The sequence below is a fragment of the Aplysia californica genome, unplaced genomic scaffold (assembly GCF_000002075.1).
Source record: "Aplysia californica isolate F4 #8 unplaced genomic scaffold, AplCal3.0 scaffold00766, whole genome shotgun sequence".
Taxonomy (NCBI): domain Eukaryota; kingdom Metazoa; phylum Mollusca; class Gastropoda; order Aplysiida; family Aplysiidae; genus Aplysia; species Aplysia californica.
The window spans coordinates 352376-373093 of NW_004798036.1; the positions used below are offsets into that span (position 1 = coordinate 352376).

Sequence of the window (20718 nt, forward strand, 5' to 3'; positions counted from 1 at the left end):
TAGCCTCTCAAACCGCCTTTTATTGACATGTTTGCTCTTGCTTGTGTCCTGTTGTATTTATGCAAGGAGGTTGTGTGTTTAGGAAGGGTGCCTAAGGGCGAAAACATAGAGAACGCCGATTTCGGAGACTGACTCGGTAAGTGCCAATAGGTATAAAAATTCCCTTATGATTTCCAACTTGCCCCACATAGAGCTGGCAGACTGCCGGCGGCTTTAGACACTGATCGGCTTTATCGGAATCTAAACTACATTCTTATTATGCCGAAAAACTGGGAAGGGCACCTCGCTGTCAACTCACGACCTCGGTGCTTTCTTGTTGTATCTCCATTTTTAATAACAGTCACATTTTCACTCTTATTAAAAATGGAGATACAACAAGAAAGCACTGAGGTCACGAACTCTTAATGCCAACTCGGGTTCGGTGGTTTGTGTGACGTCACCCGACTGGACTGGGGACAATTTTAAATGGTCATTTCAGAGCTGGTGCTTCACAGTAGACAAATACTAATTACATGTCTCTCTCCCCCCCCCCCTTAATAAAATAAAATGCTTCATAAATACCAGCTGTGTTATGTAAATTTTTTTTTCTTCGATCTAGATCTTAATCGCCCTCTATGTAGAGTCAAGTAGACACCTACACCTACTGGCCCCTGTCCGCGTCCATCTTCAGCCACTTAAGTTTCGGTGTTCTCTCATGTTTTCGCCCTGAGAGAATGACACTTGCAAATAGGGTGTAATTTGTGTAGAAAATTCCTAAAAACGGACGACCAATGCACCATCTGCACCCTTTTGGATATTCATTCTACTATGCAACACTTCCCTACTCCGAGTTTAGTGGACAATAGTCTGAATTATACACACCCAGTCCGTGGGCAGGTGGTTAGCGAGTGCTCCGGTGTGGTTTGCTCCTTCTTTTCTATCAAACATCTATTGTCCTTATCTCTCCTACTTCTTTTCTGCGTGTGTTACTCTCTTGTAACACCTCTAATCTTCTGCACTTATATGATCGTTATTGAGTTGCAAGTGCTGTTAAACTCTTACTAAAACTTTTTTAAAAAACCAACACCCAGCCAAACCCCTAAAAACTACCGTATCTATCTGCAGTGAGACGCCATTTTCTAGATCGCATGCCAAGCAAACTGGCGGCCGAGTGTGAGGGGGATGACGAGGACTTGCTGGAGGACGCGGCCGCAGCTGCCATGGAGAACCTGAACATGGACGACGAAGATGCCGCCGAAGAGGAGGAGATGCTGGCTGGAGACCGGCCAGTTGCCAAAGCCAGCGGGGAAGGCAATCAGGCATTGAAGGCAAAGAAGAAGAAAAAGAAGAAGAAGAAGAAAGGAGGAGCAGAAGGATGAGTGTGACCTGTACATTTTATTGTAAAAGTTATAATAATAAATTATAACACCAGAAATTTAAGCGTGTTGTGTTGTGATTTATTTTCACATTGAAAGTTACAAACGTTCATCATGCATGAATGAAATTTTAGCATTTTATGAGCAGTTGACATGTACGAGACAATGTGTAATAATTTTCCGCCGATGTCTTCATAAGTAGGTAATCAAGTTCTATCCCAAGTGATCAAAGGAACCAAATCTCATTATGAATTGCCCGACTCCATTAGCTTCTCATGTGTGTAAAACACTTCAGGAGAGTCTTTGACAATATCACGAGCTACAGATCTGTGCATGATTTGAGCACCACAATTTTGTTAAATTTGTTAGAACCATCCTCTCGATGGGATGCAGGGAGACAGATCATACCAAAAGCCTAAGATAACACGTCCTTCTCTAATTATCAATTTTTATAGAAATAGAGGGGGGATAAAATGTGCCATTGTTTACCAGATGAAATACCATCAGCATCATTATCATTTATCTATTGCCCAAGTCAATTTCTAGGGAGGTCCAGATCAAGATATTATTCAAATAAGAAAATAACAAGGGCCGAAGTCATTGTTTTGATTTGGGAGCTCTTTTTAAATTTCTCAAAATTTCAAAAATAGCTTTGGCGATTGTGAAATTACGCTGACAATGTCTGGAAATTTCTCCCTACATTTTTCAAGAATATTGACATTCACTAAAACAGCTTATACCCCAAAAATGGGAAAGCTGTGGGACACACAAGTTCAAATTTTTTGCTCACTTCAAGTCTATATAAACGTTGGATGCCCTGACCCCAAAAGGAAATCTATCTCTTTTGGTTAACTTTGTGAATTAAAGCCTAGCCACTTGATGTGACCGGCAATGAGATGTCAAGGAACTACTGCAATAGAGTCTCAAAGCCCAGGAATTTTTTACAGAAAATTATCCTACCATTATGAAGCACAATAATGATTTTTATGAAATGTCAAACGATTTGCACTGGATGTCAAAATGACACATTATAAGAGTTCTATGTTAGATTGTGGGTAAAACTGAAGAAACACCTGCTTTTTAAACAGCAGCTTTGTCCATACAAGGCAAGGACCCATATCACCAGAGTGAAGGGAACGCAAACAGAAAATACAACTCGTGGAAGGAAAGCCTACTGATGTGATTGCTGATCATGAAGAGGACACACACTGATGTATCGTACAAAACAAAACTCTTTCAAATTGTCAAGTTCCGCTTTCGCCAATCACTTTCTCTCCTCCCCCCCCCCCCCCCCCCCCCCCATTTTGGGGCGAAAGCAAGGACAAATGTAATTTATTCTGTGGCTACTTAGTTTCTTCTAAACATTTTGGGGTTTTTTTTTAGTGCGGGTACCACACTATCACAGCCAGAGACTTGTGCTATCAAACTATCACTTCTGGTAAAAATATGAAGCTGTCACTTTACTACCAGTAAGTTTTTAAGTTTCAAGTAAAAATATGAAGCTGTCATTTTACTAAGTTTTCAAGTTTCAATCACTTTTGGGTGTGCGTGTGTGTGGGGGGGGGGGGGGGGGGGGGGGGGCGGGAGAACTAATGACTTGGGTACTTGCGGAGGAGACAACAAGAGAATCTATAGATGTCCTCGACAGGCTGCCCCAAGAAGCAGGGGGTGAGCCACGTTGTCCGATCTAGTCCACCTCTTCATAGGTCTCTTCCGTCTTGGATGTGGTGGTTTCCAGGTCAGGCCCCGCTCCCTCTGTCTCGCCTTCCGTCCCCTCGCTTTTATCCTCGTTCCCTCCAGGTACCCAGAGGCCTGAGTCGATGCAGCGCTGTATGTGATAGGCAGCCTCCTTCTCAGGTATTTCTGTGACAGCTTTCTGGAGGGCACCAATGTCTTGCGACTCGAAACAAAGTCGCAGTTTCTGCAAAGTCAACAGCAAAAGTCAGTAACACATCAAGTAGGGAACCAAAAAAATAGTGGGGAAAGCCAAATCGGCAGCCTACTTATACCAATTCTACTTTGTTTTTAAAGCTTAGAGTTGGAGCACTTTCAATACAAATGAGAGAATATTCCTTTTGTTTCTCTGTTTACAAGATGAGACAAACTGTATCAATCTTCCACTAGTGGTGGAAAAAAAAAAAGTGTTTTTGCTGTCATCAATATTGCATTAGTGCACCATATACGGTAGCATGTGAATCACTGTCCTCTCGACATGGTTGAGTTTTCTGTTAAAGAAAAAAAAAAGCAGTTGTAAATAAAAGTGGGTGGGAACTTGCCTCAGGCAGCGACTCCATCACTTCCACAGGATCCAGACCACCAGGTCCCAGGCGCTTCTTCCGTTCCTCCTATACCATCGAAAAAACACAAGAGAGAGGAAATTAGCAAAAAGCATATTTACAGTGTAACTCTAAAGGCAAATTTGGCATGTCCTGCAAGGGACAGCCCCAGTCTTTGAAGGTAGCAATACCCCGCGGGGCAGTGCCACTGACTGTAGTGTCTTTAGGCCATTCCCAAAGGGGGGGGGACATTTCTCGTTCAAGCACAGTAGAATTGTAAATGGGCTGATTCATCATGTCACGCTCATAACTGTGCCTGATCTACAACAGGGAACTGCTGCTTTTTCTTTCCTATTCCTTACTATTGTCATTTTCCTCTACTTCTTTTGTATGCTTGTCACACTCAGTCTCTTGTGACCCGCTATTTCCGGGATGCCTTGAGTCCAAGCAGACCTAGTGCTGTTGAAGCTAGAGAGGTGAGCAGAGTAAGTCTGATTCCCTGTAAAGACTTCTCTGTTGACACCCATCCCTTGGCACTCATATGACCGTATGCAGTTGCGAGCGCCGTAAAACCGTCTACTAAAAAAGAAAAAAATGTCACGCTCATAGTCATAACTATGCCTGATCTACAACAAGGAACTGCTGCTTTTTCTTTCCTAAACCTTACTATTGTCATTTTTTTCCTCCTTTTGTATGTCATATGAGCGCCAAGGGGTGGATGTCAACAGAGAAATCTATACAGGGAATCAGATTTACTGTGCTCACCTCTCTACCTTCAACAGCATAAAGTCTGCTTTGACTATCAAGGCACCCCGGAAATAGTGGGTCAGAAGAGGGTGACAAACATACAAAAGAAGTAGAGGAAACATGACAATAATAAGAAACAGCAGTTCCCTGTTGTAGATCAGGCACAGTCAGGAGTGTGACATTGATGAATCAGCCCATTTACAATTCTACTGTGCATGAATGAGAAATGTCCTCCCTTTGGGAATGGCCTAAAGACACTTCAGTCAGTGGCACCGCCCCCGGTGGTGCTGACTCTGAGGACAGGTAAAGTATGGCTGACTCTGACTCAGAAAGGTAGGACAGGTAACTATGGCCAACTTGAGTCGCCACCTCTTAGATGAGTGTGGCGCCATGTGTTAGAGTCCTATACGGTTACATTTGGATAGACATGGACTCTACTTTCATGAGGAATCGACTCCATCACAGTCAAGGCACTTGCAACGCAATAAGGGAGGTCACATAGATGCACAAAATTAGAGATGCTACAATAGAGTAAAAAACACAAAAAAGAAGGCAGAGCGATCAGGGCGATAAGATGTTTGATAGGACTGTCCCCGTCGTTTTATGCAAGAAAAATTTTGTAATTATGCAAACTGAGCCCGAAAATGTGAAATTAAGCGATTCTGTTAATTTTAACAAAGAATGATAAAGGAAAATAATCAGAAATTATATAAAGCAAAAAATGATCAAATTTTGCCAAATTATACAGGGTGCATACAACCACGGGGACAGATAGGAAAGAAGAAGCAAACCACACCAGAGCACCCGCCAACCACCCACTTTCTGAATCTGAGAGCTGAATTGTTCAACTGCACATGGCAGCAGTACAAAATTTGGGAGTGTGGTGTACGGTGCAGGCTATGCTCCTCCCATATGGGGAATATCTGTCCCCGTCGTCTCCCATATGGGGAATATCCTGTCCCTCAAACACAGCACCCGTCACAACTTTTGTTTTAGTAGAGGTTTTACTGCGCTCGCAACAGCATAAGGTCATATGAGAGCAAGAAGATTAGAGGTGTTACAAGAGAGTAACAAACATAAAAAAGAAGAAGGGGAGATAAGGACGATAGATGTTTCATAGGAAAGAAGAAGCAGCTGTCACAACAGCCACAGCAAGGATCAACACTTGAACAGTTCGACAACAATTTACAACAAAAAAATACTTTCAAAGTTTGGCTGAAACTAGTATCATCGTATCTTGAGAAAGGTGGGGCACATTCCAGAGTCAACTTCTTTTTTCACAAAACGCCATTTTGTTCATCTTAAAAGAACTGCAAAATATGATGCTTTTGTTTTAACAAAACCTGACAAAAGCGATAGACCTTTTCTCGACAAACCGCTACATATCCTCTGCACGCCAATCAAGTTCTATCCTCGAGTCACATAACTTTGTTTGTGGTCCACAAAAATTTGTCTGCGGTTCTTTCCCTTCCTTATTTCATCATACAACAAATATCAACTAAACCTTACACCATTTTTACTCTAAAAGCAAAGTTGCTTGAGATTATTCAGTGAATGGGTGAAGAAAAGAAATCAATTTTCTCACAACACTGGAAAAATGAATATGTTGCGTTTTGTCATGAAACTGTCCACTAATCTATTCTCTGAAATTTTTCTCCATGGACCCCACATTTTTCGGCCTCTCAGGAAGTACAAAATGGCGAGTGTATTTTTTAAAATCTGAGAGCTTACCGTACCCCAACTGTGCAAACTGCATTCATGTAAAAAAGAAACTGAGTCATGGTTAACCATTTTCCTCACTTCATCCAGGTGGGAATGGGTACCCGGCTATAGACAGCGAAAGATCTTGTCAGTTTGTTAGTGTTTGAGCGCTTAATCAGCTGCTTGCACTGTGTGCTTCCCCGGAAGCTGAGAATGTTTCGGAGTGTTCTACAGTCTGTTGGGGTAATAATATAGTGTAAAGCGCATAGAGCCTGCTGTTGAGCGGGGATATGCGCCATACAAATGCTATTTATTATTATTATTATTCATCCGTGTGGTTCTTGGGGCTCTGTCCAAGAGACAGGGGAGCAAAGAATAGGACCACTGTATCCGTACCGCGCATGTCGTAGAAGGCGACTAAGGTCGGTTGGGCAAAGGGTTAGCAGCCCTTTCCCATAAAACAAAAGCAGCTACAAAAACATCAACAGCAAAAACAACACGACCGCCAGTTCTGGAAGATGGAGGACCTAAAAGGATGCTCAGGACAGGCTTCGCTGGAGTAATGTTGTTGATGGCCTGTTCTCCACTGGGAGTTAAAAAGGGCAAGAGAGAGAGATTATTATTATTACTAAACCAACCTAGCTTCAAATACAATATAAGACAACAGAGAGCCTGTCCAAAGCTCGAATAAAATGTAAGGTACCAGAGAACTCCTTCATACCTCTTCAAAACCCTTCACAGCTTACAGTCCAGAGCCTAGCTGTCTTTGATTTTCTCTTTAAAAAATACCAAAATTGTTCCCACCTTGAGACAGAATGTAACAAAACTAGAAACTCGTTCATACCTCTTCGTATTCCTTCATGGCTTCTTCGATGCGGATCCGGGCTCTCTCCTTGATTCTCTCTCGGAAAGATCCGAGTTCGTCATTGAATGCATCTGTGTACTGTTTCTCCCCAAGTTTTATTCTGCACCATGTGGACATTGCATGCATGAAAAGTTATCTTCAAGATTTGAAAAAACACACACATATAATGCACGTATCTAGTAATGAAATGAAAGTCTTTTATTTACACACATACACAAATAGTGCAAAAACAAGAAGGTTCATGAGATAAAAATAAAAGTACAAAAACCACAGCAAATAAAAACTTTTAAATTACAAATGGGAAGTGAAGAAAGACATTTAATTAAAACTCTTTTTTATAACTACTATAAGGAACCAGAAGTTCCAAAAATGATGTGAAGTGTTTTGGGGTTTTTTCATGGTTTTTTAAAAGTTTTACAGCGCTCGCAACTGCCTAAGGTCATATGAGCGCGCGGGACACACCAAACATTTTCAGTTGGTAGGAAATTTTGAATTTTGCCCGCGTGATGGCCGAAGCCTACTCTTATCGATTTTAGACCACCCAGGGATCTTTAACATGCGCAATTTGCACACGGGCCCTCCGAGACTTTTCGCCCTTGTCCGAGAAGGCTAGGTGTAGATCTTTCCTACCAGAAGATCAGGGGTGTGGCGGAAAGACGGCAGTAAGAAGGAGCCATGGAGTAGCAGTAGATTAAGGCTGCAGAAAGAGTCAGGAGCACAGAAGAGGTGGCTGATGTAAAGTCTGTCGGTGAGCCAGTGCTGGGAGGGATTGGACTGCTACCAGACCCCTCCCCTCTTTCCATCTCACCCTGCTCCCAACAAAGTTCTGTCTTAACTCTTACTCTTAAGCGTGTTTTGCAGGCTGGGGGCTACACGCAGGATAAGAGAGTGGAGAGAAAAAAAAGTCTCACCGTGAGAAGAAAGCTCCGACACAGCTTCTCGGGTCCGTGGTCAGACTTTTGGCCAGCTCCAGGATAAATTGCATCACAATGCACTGATGGCTCACATGCTTCATCAGGTCCGTTTTCTGGAAGAACCACCAGGACACAGAAATAAGTGACTAGGGCATGGAACAGGGAAAACTCTTGAACTCACTGGATCTTGAGAATTTTTTTCAGGTGAATAGAGAACTTAAGAAATACACGGGATATGGAAAACTCTACCTAATAGATATAGTTTCGCGACAGATACAGTTTCTCACATGTTTTGAAAACTTTTTAAATGTTAAATCAATTTTCTGTTGGTACAGAACACAAAACAAAACAAAACAAAAACTTCACAATTCTCAAGATTTCCACACATATATATCTGTAATCTTATCTCCACAATCCCATACCTAAACTATAGTACAAATATTGAAAATTCCCTTGCTTTTTCATGTACAGCACGAGACAATTAGATTCTACTGCAAAAGAAACTCACATGCCATTTAAATCTTCAGACTGTATACTTCAGTATCCTGTGCAATAAGAGCGCAATGTTTAACCCTTTCACCCTCAGAGCTATCCCTGCCCAACAAGGCTGAAATTCTGGCAAAAGGGACCGAACTCCGCTTAGACTGCATGACTATATTATTTTAAAAAATCATTAAAAATCAGAGGATGAGTCTAAAATTACAGTTTAGGTGTCAGAGCACAGATAAATGAATAAACTACAAGAAAATGTATGGTTTTGTACGAAAAATGATTGTGTATTAGGTTAAAAAAAATTCTGAAGAGAAAAAAAAACCCCAAAAGACACAACCCGCTTTTTTTGCCCGCAGAAGTTCCTGATGTTTTACCCAGAACAGCCTTTTGCAAGGCCTAACCTGGCCCAAATTGCATCCTTTCACTGTCTCACTCCCTCTGCCTAGCTTTGTAAAGTTTCTGGTCTTTACACAGTAGTGGCACGACCCCTTTTTACCATGTATCCTAATCACAACATGCTCTAAAGGATTTGTTGTGACAGAGCCCACAGTCCCAGTGTTGCTCCTCCCTTTTTTACGTCGTAGTGCAGCAAGTATGTAGTACTAGATCTAGCTAAAGTGCTGTGGGTGCTAGGCCTATCTTCTTCATCAGTCTTCTAAATCATCACCTCCAGCAACGATCTCACCACCAACATCACTATCATAGTTGTTCCCCTCCCCCTAGAGCCTAGATCTAGACCTGCGACATCGTGTTCGCTCTACTCCTACTATAGTTCTCGCTCTCTCTCTCTTTCACGACTGAGTGTCCGAGTGACTACTTGTACTACTAGCACTAGATCTAGCCCCTTGGTCGACGATATCGGCATTTAAATCCCAATTATAAGTGTCTCCATCGTATACAGTGCCTGTAGCGACGCAAAATTTCATCCACGAAGTTAGATTTAGGTCTCTAAAAAGCACGAAATTAAAAAAATCACCGCTCTCGCGTGCTTCGATCGATTTTCACCAAATAAACACGACAGTAAAGGGCAACCACTCTAGATTCTCGCTATAAGCTGGGCAATCTCGTGCGACCTCGCAGGAAGCGAGACAACGTAGAAACGAAAGTAGTGCAAACGGGTGAATCGAGTGGGCGTGTCGGCGCACATCGGCGACTGCGGGGGTTAGCGATGACGGCGCACATCGGCGCCTCCGAGTGGCAAAAGGTTAATCAAGTTCTATCCTGTTTTACTTCAAAGCGGTTTCGAGAAAAAGGTTTTTTTTGTCAGCGTAATTAAAAAATATAGTCATTCCGAATTCTAATTTATTCAAAAACTTGTCAGAGTTTCAATTCAAGTTTTTCACAAAAGTAGGATTACTGATCAGGATTTCGATTTAGCAAATAACAAATTTTGGCGCCAAAATGAAAAAAGACGTTTTGTCAGCTTACGGAAGTATTGATGTGTGCTTTTGAACCACACCTCCCCACCCTAGAAAACCACATTAGGCCTACTGATGGACTGAGATTCTAAAATTAGGTCAGGGCTGAGTCAGTCACACAAATACAAATTCCATAGCTCAAACTCAAACAAAAAATTATTAGCAGAATGAAATAAACGCACAGCAGCCGTACTGTAAAATATCAACAGAGGAATAAGTAAACTTTGACCACAAAGATTGCTCTCGTAACATTCATACTTGGTCATCTTCTGTCCCTGACTGCTAGATCTTGGTGGGAGCTAACAGAAAATTCTTCAATGTTTGCACAACACTGCCAGTTTACTGTAATATGTGACCCACAGTCAAATCTACTCTAATGGCCAACTTGTTCAAGACAATCACCTGAATGAACAACCACTTCCACTTCCAACCCTCCCGCGTTTTTTTTCTACATTATAATGACACTGTCCGAGCCATCCACACATCCACCTGTCTAAGACAACCACTTTCCCCCTCCACAATATGTGGTCGTCTTGAACAATTTCGACAGTATGGTCGGGCAAGGATAACTCAAACACAGCGGGGACGGACAAATGTGTTCGACACATCCCTAATTTGGGTGAACAAAAATTTTTAAGATATCTGTCAGGGAATAGCAAATTCTACGAGCTATCCATAATTTCAATTTTCCAGTGTTCGTGTCCTCTGTGCCAGACTGTACATTTGTGTACATATCACATGTTTTCGGCTGATGACGAGTCTGATCAGATTACCTCCTCCACCTCAAGGTCAATGCACCAGATGACCAGGTAGTTGGCCGTCTCCTCACACACCAGGTAGTTGTTGTCCATCAGGTATTGCTTGCTGTCATCCCATTTCTGCAGCATCCCATACTTACGGATCTGTGTTTTGTACTTTTTCGTGAACTCTTGCTGCAGAGGAAAGTAAGATAAAACCTTTTTTATTATAACTTCACCGCAACAGCACACAGTGCAAACTCCACCTGGAATTTTTTCACAAACTCTTTTATCTATAAATGAAGCATAGTAGGCCTACTCAGAAAGTATCCCTTCTGTATTTAAGGAGCAATTTTTAAGCTTGCATATCTTGGACTTTTAAGCTTGTATCCACTTTGTAGAAATGCAAAATCTTCATTTTTGAGTATAAAATTTTTACCTTTGCTCCAAAAAATTAAAATAGTCAAATTTCTTTTAGTTAGATTTGAAACGTGCAATTTCTCCTCATTCATAAGTGTTTAAAGAAGTAAATTAGTAATCACGGACGGGAGCCAGAATAAACAGAATCAAAGCAGATTTAAAAAAAAAAAAATATAGTAGAGGGTTTTGCGGCGCTCGCAACTGCATAAGATCATATGAGCGCCAAGGTGTGGATGTCAACAGAGAAGTCTTTACAGGGAATCAGACTTAGACTGCTCACCTCTCTAGCTTCAACAGCACAAGGTCTGCTTCGACTGTCAAGGCACCCCAAAATAGCAGGTCACAAGTGAGTGACAAACATACAAAAGAAGAAGAGGAAATGACAATAGTAAGGATCAGGAAAGAAAAGGCAGCAGTTCCCTGTTGTAGATCAGGCACAGTTATGAGCGTGACATGAGTCAGCCAATTCACAATTCTACAATGCTTGAATGAGATATGTCCCCCCTTTGGGAAAGGCCTAAAGACACTTCAGTGAGTGGCACTGCCCCGGAGGGTAGCAGATATTTAGGTACCTGAGGCAAACACCTTGCCCACAGGCTTATGAACCCACGTTCTGGTTTCTAGGAACACAGTTTTGTGCAATATATCATACACACTTTCAATCACTAGAAACTATCCAAAATATAGTGCTAATACTGTTCAATCAGAACAGATTTATTACATTCCTGACTTTAAAAAGCCTTAGCACAGAACTCATCCTCTCATTCCTTCAGTTTCCAGCACATGACTCAAAAAAAAGTACTGCAATAAACAGAATTTTCTCCACAAACTCATACTGAAGACATACAGAACAGAAAAATTCAAAAATCTAGATACAGTCCTCATGAGAGATCACTTCATGCTGTGCACAATGTTCATAAGAAAAACAAAGCCAAATCTTTTTTAAATATCCTTGAGCATCCTCTTAATGCCCTGATCAATTTAATTAAAACATGTTTTCTAATTGTGAAAAAGAATATGTGAGGCAGCGTGGTGAAATCAGGCGCTCGTCAAAATAATGAAATTGAAGAAACTGGCATTTTTCTGCCAGTTTGGCCATTTTTATTGAATTGTTTATTTTTGGCTTAACACCATTGTTGTCCAATTAAGAACGCATTTCTGGGTCGATTTTACTGAAAAACGATAAAGGGCACCCAAAAAAAAGTAAGCTTTCAGTTTCCACGGACTATCAAGCTATGGAAATAACCAAACTTTGGCGGCCATTTTCTCGCTGAAACCAAGTGACCCCACCTTCTTCAATCTCAAATATCTTGACTTCTATTCAAGATGGACGGGTATTTTTTTTCACAGATAGCAAGACAAGTGAACAATCTTTAAGATGATACTAAAAACTCCACATGACCAAAAATTGATGAGCGCCTGATTCCACTACGTCGTGACACATATGTGAAAGTGACACCAAAGCTTACCTGCTTCTCAATCTTCTCTTCTTCCGTCATCTCTTTCGGAGGGGGAGGAGCTTTGTTGATCAGCTGAAAATTTGCACCAAAAAAAAAAAAACACAACAAAAACGCATGATCAGCAACACAGGTCTCGGTTGTCGTGTACCTTGTGAGTATTGTATATATGAGAGAAAATCTCCTGACAAAAACTTTTCTCTCCATCCCTTTTCATCTTACTATTCTTACTCTTCTGCCTTCCCCATGCCAGAACTCAAGAGTAGTCCACCATGCGCCTTCATCTTCAACCCACAGTCCAAAAGATGATATATTTTTTAAATCAGAAAACAGCCCCCCTGTGTCCCTCATCTTTTAACAGACATGTCTCTGCAATTTTAGAAGTTCCTCTGCCCCAACTCTTTACAGCCCTATCTGAGAAGCCAGAGTACAATATCCTGCCATTCAAAACTTATCCATTGACAACACCTACATGGAACTGTGATCGAACTAGGTACTTTGGAATGAGAGGCAAGTACAGTAACCCTCAAATTACAAGACAGGGATTTGTTGTCTAAAAACATAATTCTTGATGTGAATTTCATGTCCACAGACAAAAGACAAGCTACAAAAAGCAACGCATATAGGTAAAGCTGCCAATCTACGCAATAGTACAGCCATACCAGACAAAGTTGAAGACACTACAGTATTAAATTGAAGTGAGAAAGATGAATAGGATAAGGAGTATGTTCATTCAAAGACAGACCTTTACAAAAATTTGAGAGAAACAGGAAAATGACCTACTTTGACAACTACACTCCAAATCAAATCTCAGACAAGGCACAGTTTGTAGTTTTAGTAAGAGTTTTACAACACTTGAATACAATAAGGTCATATAAGTGCCGAAGAATAGATTATGTGTTACAAGAGAGTAACATACACAAAAAAGGAGAGATAAGGACGACAGATGTTTGATAGGAAACAAGGAGTAAACCACACCAGAGCACCCGCCAACCACCCACCGATCATATTTAAAGCGAACCACTGATAAAGTTTTCGAAACTCAACAAAAGCTTAATACAGGTCTAAGGACTACTACATGAACAATACCCACGACAAGAATTGCCACACTTGTGTTGAAAAGCTACTCACAGTTTTCGATTTGCCGTCTTTGCAAATGGTGTCAATGTTCAATGGAGTCAGCTGAAAAAAAAAATGACAATAAAATGAAAGTCATTCAACTCAAATCATAAATGAAATTTTGTTCTTCCTTGGTCTATACATCTTGCTCACAAACAAGCAGACACTACTACAACTATCCCATTCCAGCTGATTATTACTAGGAGTCACATAGACCTGCATCATCTACCCCCCTCCCTGCAAACTTTAGTTTTAGTAAGGTTTTACGGCGCTCGCAACTGCATAAGGTCATATGAGCGCCAAGGAGTGGATGTCAACAGAGAAGTCCAAACGGGGAATCAGGCTTACTCCGCTCACCTCTCTAGCCTCAACAACACAAAGTCTGCTTGGACTATCAAGGCACCCCGGAAATAGTTCACAAGAAAGTGACAAACATAAAAAAGAAGTAGAGCAAAAATGACGAGAGTAAGGATGAGCAAAGAAAAAGCAGCAGTTCCACCTATGTTGTTCGGGAATAGTATGAGCATGACATTGATAAATCAGCCCATTTACAATTCTACTGTGCATAAGAACATGTTAAAATCTACCCATGGGCGAAAGTTCACAGACATCAAAAAACCTGAAGAGGTAGGGTGGGAATTTTCAAAAACCTGAAGAGGTAGGGTGGGAATTTTCAAAAACCTGAAGAGGTAGGGTGGGAATTTTCAAAAACCTGAAGAGGTAGGGTGGGAATTTTCAAAAACCTGAAAGCAGGGTGACTACCAACCCGGTGTCTCAATTTTCCAGGGAGGCTCATCCATTTTCCAGGGGCATGTTACATAACAGTGACAGCGCGTGCTCCATTTATATATACACACACACACACACGCACGCATGTAGATGCATTAGTGTGGCACTGGGGCCTTGTGTGACTTAGGTATTTCAGTCTGTTTTTACATTTTCCCCTCATCATATTCGCCTCTATATAGACTATATAAAAATGAATCCAGTTTTGAGCCTCAGAAAGGGCCTAGAACAAGAATATGGACTGTCAAGAACCAGTCTGGGTGTCATGACAAATATAGGTCTAATAAACGTGAAAGACAACAATTATTGCTCAGACTCAAAGTAGAGTAAAAACTTGAATAGCTCAAGCAGGCCTATTCAGTGTGAGATTTGTGAGAACTGTGGGAGGGCAACATGCAGTAACACTGAAAATCTGCGAATCTAGAACAGAAAGCTAAAATATATATAATAATATAGATATAAATACATGTAATTTAGTATCACCCATCCAATGAAACGCGAGCCCTTTAGTTCAATAACACGGCTTACAAAGTATGAGCATGATGGATCCCGATCCACACAAGGCCTGCACCAACGCATGCTTTGCAGAGAGCTCTAATAGTAATAAAAATTCTAAATACTATTTGCTTATAAGTTCAGTTTTTGTCCTCTGGTGTTGCCCTAATCCCCCCCCCACGAGTGTATTTTTTTAAAAAATCAATACCCCCCCCCCATTCCCGAGTCCTATACTTCGCAGCGCTCAGACTTTGAATGAACTTTGGTGATGCAGGTTCACTGACCGGTCACAATGGCGAGACATACTAGACGCTTGTATAACTACCTTTTCTTTTTTTTTTTTTTACAAGTGACAGCACATTGACAAATGCTGCTTTATCAAACTACTATCGGCAAATTTCTGGGAAGTAACGAAAACAAAAGTAGATCTTGATTTTTCCGATCGAGCTTCGGTATCACACATACACTTCCGCTTGCCGCCATACCCGCCTGTTCGGCATCGCTGACCGTTTATGAAGCCACAGCGCCAGAAGAGAGAGAGAGAGAGCCGCCTGTTTGCGTGAAACATACTCTCACACCGGAAAAAGTCGAATGAATATATCGCAATCAGCAAAAATGAACTTAACCCTATCCTTAGGTCATGTTCTATTATCGTATGCATACAAGCTGGGGAACTCTATGCCACCACTTTCCAAAGTGGAAATTTACTCGTTAATCCGACCCGTATGCTTTGCATTGCAGTCTGTCAAAATGATTTTATGAGAAATACTGGAAGTATCAAAAAGATCTTCATACTAGAAGTATTCTTAAATGTGAAGAATACAACCCCGGGGGTACAAAATGACCCAAGGGCGTACAGATAGGGTAAATGACGTTATCAGATTTGGTTTTCAAATATTCGAGAACTTCTTATTGTGCTCTTGAAAATAAGGCAGCTGTTCTTTTCTTCTTGAGTCCTGTCTGCCTCAGGGCAGGTCAAGGGGTTAATAGTACAGGCGGTTTATCCCTAAAAAGCGGATGGGGGCTTTTTCAGGACTACTGTCTTGCTTCAAGACCATCGTATTGTATGTTGCGTAGTCGCCTGTTTTTACACATGTAGGCCTACGGGCCGGCCCAAGTCTAAAAAACCGGCAGACCTAGGTCTGTTGAGGTTAAAAACCGGCGGGGCCTGCATATGCCAGCGGACTTTCACCCAGGAACCACCCTTTGGGAGTGGCCTAAAGACACCTCAATCAGTAGCAATGCCGAGGGAGGGTGGGGGGCTCTAAAGTGATTTCTGAACACACACACGATAAAACACACCAACTCAGACAGTCTCCTCTAAGATGAGCAGAATGATAATTTACAGAATGATAAAAAATTAGGAGATGCACAAAATGACTTCAAAAGATTGTGATTTTTGGGGGCTCCTTGTTATGTTTCAGAAAGTGTTTTACAGCACTTGCAAAAAATTAAGTCATGTAAGTGACGAAGATTAGAGGTGCAACAAGACAGTAACAAATACAAAAATAAGGAGGAGAGGTAAGACGATAGATATTTCATGAGAAAGAAGGAGCAAACCACACCAGAGCACCTGCCGGTCACCCTAAAAGATAATGAAAAGAACAGTGTACAAGCAGTACATTGAAGAAGACAGAGGAAAAAACACTTTTTTCAGGCTTCAAGAAAAGAGAAGGAGACAACAGCAAACACTGACATATCCAAGGTGTAGGCAGATGACAAGTTCTTTGTTAAAAAAATACTCCCCCCCAATAAAAAGTAAGCCTGATTACCATCCCCATTTCACTGATAAATGAATGAGATGAAATCAACACAGAAAAGAAGAACAAGAAGCACACCGCGCTATTGATCAACCACCCACATCACATCCCAAGGCATACGGCGATAAGGACAGTCCACAAAGCCACTACTGATATCACAGAAAGAAACATGAGAAAAGCATTCTGAAAGCAGTCAAGTAGCAAATATACTACTTTACCTTTTCCTCTTTCTTGAGATCGTCTTCCTTTTTCTTGTACTCTTCTTCTTGCTTTTCCAGCTCTGACAGTTCAATCTTCAACTTTTCAAATTCAGCCGAAGCACTCTGAAAACAAAAAAGCAAAACCTTATAACAGACAAGAACACGAATAGTATGAGCCTATTTTTTAAATTTTCAAATCAAAATTTCTATCAATCATCCATTAAGCAAGACCAAAAGCCCATTTTTTCATTCATTACAATTATCCTCAAAACCCTGAGGGTATTTTTATTCATACCTCCCTAGAATCTGGAATTAAAATGGAGATAATAGAACAAAAACAGGTTATTTCATTGTTTTATTTGCCGTGTCTTTGATTGTTGTCAGATTTTACTGAAATTTGAATATGTTATGTTTATGTGTATATGAATGCACAGTTTGGACAAAAGGGGGAAAAGTTATACACTTTTTTTTTGGGACCAATTCTATGAGTAAAGTCTTGTGTGTGATCCCTGACTCCACTTCAGTCAATGCATCATTAGGCCCAGCCGTTGATCTAGCCTCTGGCTGCTCTAGTGGTGATCCCCTGCCACTTCCACTATTGTCAAAATCATCATCGATGTTAGGCGAAACATTGGGATCGTTTTCAACAGTCATATCTCTATAGATCTATATCCGACTGGGAATCATCATCGAGGTCTGGTTAAGGATAAAAAAATGACTTTTATTTTTAACTTGCAAAATTTCCCAACTTTTGGAGTAGAACTGCTCTACTGACATTATCAATACTTTCTGCTGGTGACAGAGTGATCTGGAGTTACATCCCCTGTTTCTAGCACTGGCAACTAAACGATAAAGTTACCAAGCGGTTACCAGCAGTTACCAGCAGTATAGGAAAATACTGCGTTAGCGGTAACCAGCAGTATAGGGTTTTACCAGAAATGAGATTATATCGAGAGGGTTTACAATATATGCCAAAATATATGCACCTGAATCTTTTAATAGTAATAGTAGCAGCAGTAGCATTATAATTATTAATGAGTCAGGAATTCCTGGGACTCTAATTTTCATGTTCGTTTCTAAACTGTTTATGAAATTTCGCACACACTGCTTTTTGCTGATAACTGCTTGTAAAGCATAAACAAGGAAATACCTCTTCTGCTTCTTTCACTTTTCTTTTCATTGCTGCAACTTTCTGTTGGTGCCTGCCAAAAAACAACAACCAAAAGACAAAATCTGAGCACTGCAGGTAAGAAATGTAATCTGTAATTTTACTGTACTGCATACTACATGTAGGCCTACTCAAAAGAGCACATACACTAAACCACGAAGTAACCAAACTTTGGAGAGCAGCAACTTAATGGAATAAGTTACAATTACTGACAATTGTCTAATGATCAACATATCTAGGGCATTTCAAAATAGAAGAATGTGGCTTAAGATTATGATAAGGGCATGCTTCATCCTTTGTATGTAAGCGGCCAAGCTGGAAGATTGGTGATAGGAATCACTCATCACACACATATCCTAACACAAGTAGCCTACAACGTCTACAAGTTTATTGACCAGGCTGCAAAGATTAAAAAATTATTTAACATAATAAGCTAGCTTTTCATCACTCCAGTTCTCATTTTAGTGGCTTCCATCCCTCTGAAGTCCAAACAACACTTTTAGAACATCCATCCATAAAGTAATATATTGCAATAATCATTTTCGCAAAAGCCTTGGCGAGAGGAACTCATAACGTTTGATTAACACAATTTCAGTAGATGCAAGGCTGACAATACAAATAAAATCAACAAACTTCCGTTCATTGGGACATTACCCTTGCTTATCAGCTTCTAATTTGTCTTTCTTTTTCTTCTGCTCTTCCATCCTGTCCACTCTAGCTTGGTGCCGCCACCTGAAGAGACTTGGTGTGTCAATATTTGGATGGGTATCGTCCTCATCATCTGAGATCTGAAAAATCAAAGCAACAAGGACTAGACTAACTAATGCTTTTATACTGTCCACTGTCTCAGTGGTACAATATAAACAAATATTAAAATTCAGAGGAAAGTTAACAGATTATTGATTGAAACATTAAAACTAAACTATCAATAATAATAATACAAGATATCTATCTGTACTTATGTAATCATACAAAGTGGATTTGGCTGACAAAGGACTTTGGCAATTTAATGCAGCAAGGTGGGTGTCACTGACACAGAAAGTACTGTTTTATTGAGAAAAAAAAGCCTTGAGTTGGACTTTGAAGCTTTTCCAGGTAGCCTCCCGTGGCTATTCGGACTCAAATTCCAATGCGCGATCCGTGTATTTTCCTCATTTTATTTGTATCGTGTAAAGTACGCTGTTGGAAAATCTTTTCCTTTAGACCACTGTTACTTTGAATGACGGACTTTTGTTCCCCTTGGAAGGGTTTTAACTTTTCTCTTTTTAATTTCTGACTGGACTTCCAATTGATCAATGATTTTGTTTTTCTCTTCAAATAAAGCAAGTTTAGACTACCTATTGATAGAGTAAATATTCCTTTGTTTTTCTGAAACTTTGATTTTCAATTTTTTTTTCACTGCTTTGAGCTCAAATTGCCATTTCCTTGTTTGCTTTTGTTGAGTAGTATTTCAGATTTTGCACCTTTCATTCACTTTTGACGTCACTAATAATTTTCTTAATGTGTGTCGAAAATTTTAGCCAGATCGTAGAAACCGAGGAAGGCCAAGGTTGAATTGCCTGTCCGCTTCACATCTGGTACACCCGTTGATTGCGCATGCGAATTGGAGTTTTGAGTCCGAATAGCAACGGGAAGCTATTCAGACTCGAGTCCAAATAGACGTGGCCTTCCTGAAAACTCTGGACCTGATACTGATACGCAGAAAAAAAAGTAATTACCAGAGGCCAGAAATACACTGTGTCATGTGATACCAGAAATGATAATGTCCAGCATAAAATGGGTTTTAATGCATACCATGCACAGTAGACTATGATAATTTGGGAAGCAGTCAACTAGCAGACTCTTCACTCTAAGTCACGGAACGAGTTCCGCAGAGGGCCAGCCGACCAACAACATCTTAACCCTAACTGTTGTATAGTTTGCTCAGATGACCTTGTCACGGGAAGTGCCGGCCCTCTGCGAAACTCCTCCCCAAGTCACTATACCACCATGGCTATCACTGTGACTATCACCATGACCAAACTAGGGAGGATGTCTGGACGGAGACGGATAGCAGTGTGTGTGTGTATATGTATTACAACTAGTAGCAACGCAGAAACATCCGTCTTACAGTTACAATGTACTGCTACTGACTGCTAACACTACACAGTACAGCAACTTGGCTAAGGCAATGCCCCTGCTTCCCAGCCTGCCCCAAGTTAAGTAAGTCAAAGGGCCATTGTTAAGATTCCCGCGTTTAATTCCGACGGGCGTTTTTCAGGGTTAGGGTTAGATTTTAGATCTAGATCTAGGGATAAAAGCAAAACATGCCAGAGACTATAAAAAATGCACATCGGAATTAAACGCCGGAATCTTAACAATCACCAGTCAAAGGAGGTTGTACTGTCTGGCAGACACCACCGATACTGACGACACAGTTCTCTTTAAGAGCAGGGTTGCGAGCGCGAGAACTGGACTGAATCGCCACTCTTCCCTGCGGAACGCGATCCGCGATTCACTTCAGCGGAACGCAGCACAGTATCACCTTCCGATTCACTCGCCTGTCGCTGTCACTCATAGATATAACCACTACTCACTGTCACCACCTTGCAGCTTGTTTGTAACCTACTACTGGGTCGCGAGTCGAGTTGCGAGCTCAAGAACGGAACGGAACACTTACTAAGACTTAGTATGGCTCCCCTTATTTTACAAAAGATGATATAGAGTCCAACATCAACCCCCCTATTAGAACAAAATGAAAGGGTTTCAACCAATAGACAGTAGAAGGAATTTTATGGAGCCATTGTTTTAGCAAATTATGGTGGGGGG

At 40.9% G+C, this 20718-nt stretch overlaps 2 protein-coding genes across 2 annotated transcripts in view; one reads left to right on the forward strand and one right to left on the reverse strand.

Moving 5' to 3' along the window:
• LOC101845431 (periodic tryptophan protein 1 homolog) overlaps positions 1 to 1414 on the forward strand; it is a 25918-nt gene extending 24504 nt beyond the window's left edge. The window contains exon 14 of the mRNA XM_013088569.2: positions 1105 to 1414. Coding sequence (XP_012944023.1) covers positions 1105 to 1358 — 254 coding nt within the window. The 3' untranslated portion in view covers positions 1359 to 1414. The remainder of the gene's footprint in view (positions 1 to 1104) is intronic.
• LOC101845654 (hsp90 co-chaperone Cdc37) overlaps positions 1415 to 20718 on the reverse strand; it is a 20485-nt gene continuing 1181 nt past the window's right edge. The window contains exons 2-11 of the mRNA XM_005109325.3: positions 18565 to 18698; positions 17893 to 17944; positions 16761 to 16865; positions 13514 to 13564; positions 12395 to 12457; positions 10542 to 10700; positions 7856 to 7971; positions 6924 to 7044; positions 3632 to 3700; positions 1415 to 3276 (exon numbers count right to left, since the gene is read on the reverse strand). Coding sequence (XP_005109382.1) covers positions 3043 to 3276; positions 3632 to 3700; positions 6924 to 7044; positions 7856 to 7971; positions 10542 to 10700; positions 12395 to 12457; positions 13514 to 13564; positions 16761 to 16865; positions 17893 to 17944; positions 18565 to 18698 — 1104 coding nt within the window. The 3' untranslated portion in view covers positions 1415 to 3042. The remainder of the gene's footprint in view (positions 3277 to 3631; positions 3701 to 6923; positions 7045 to 7855; positions 7972 to 10541; positions 10701 to 12394; positions 12458 to 13513; positions 13565 to 16760; positions 16866 to 17892; positions 17945 to 18564; positions 18699 to 20718) is intronic.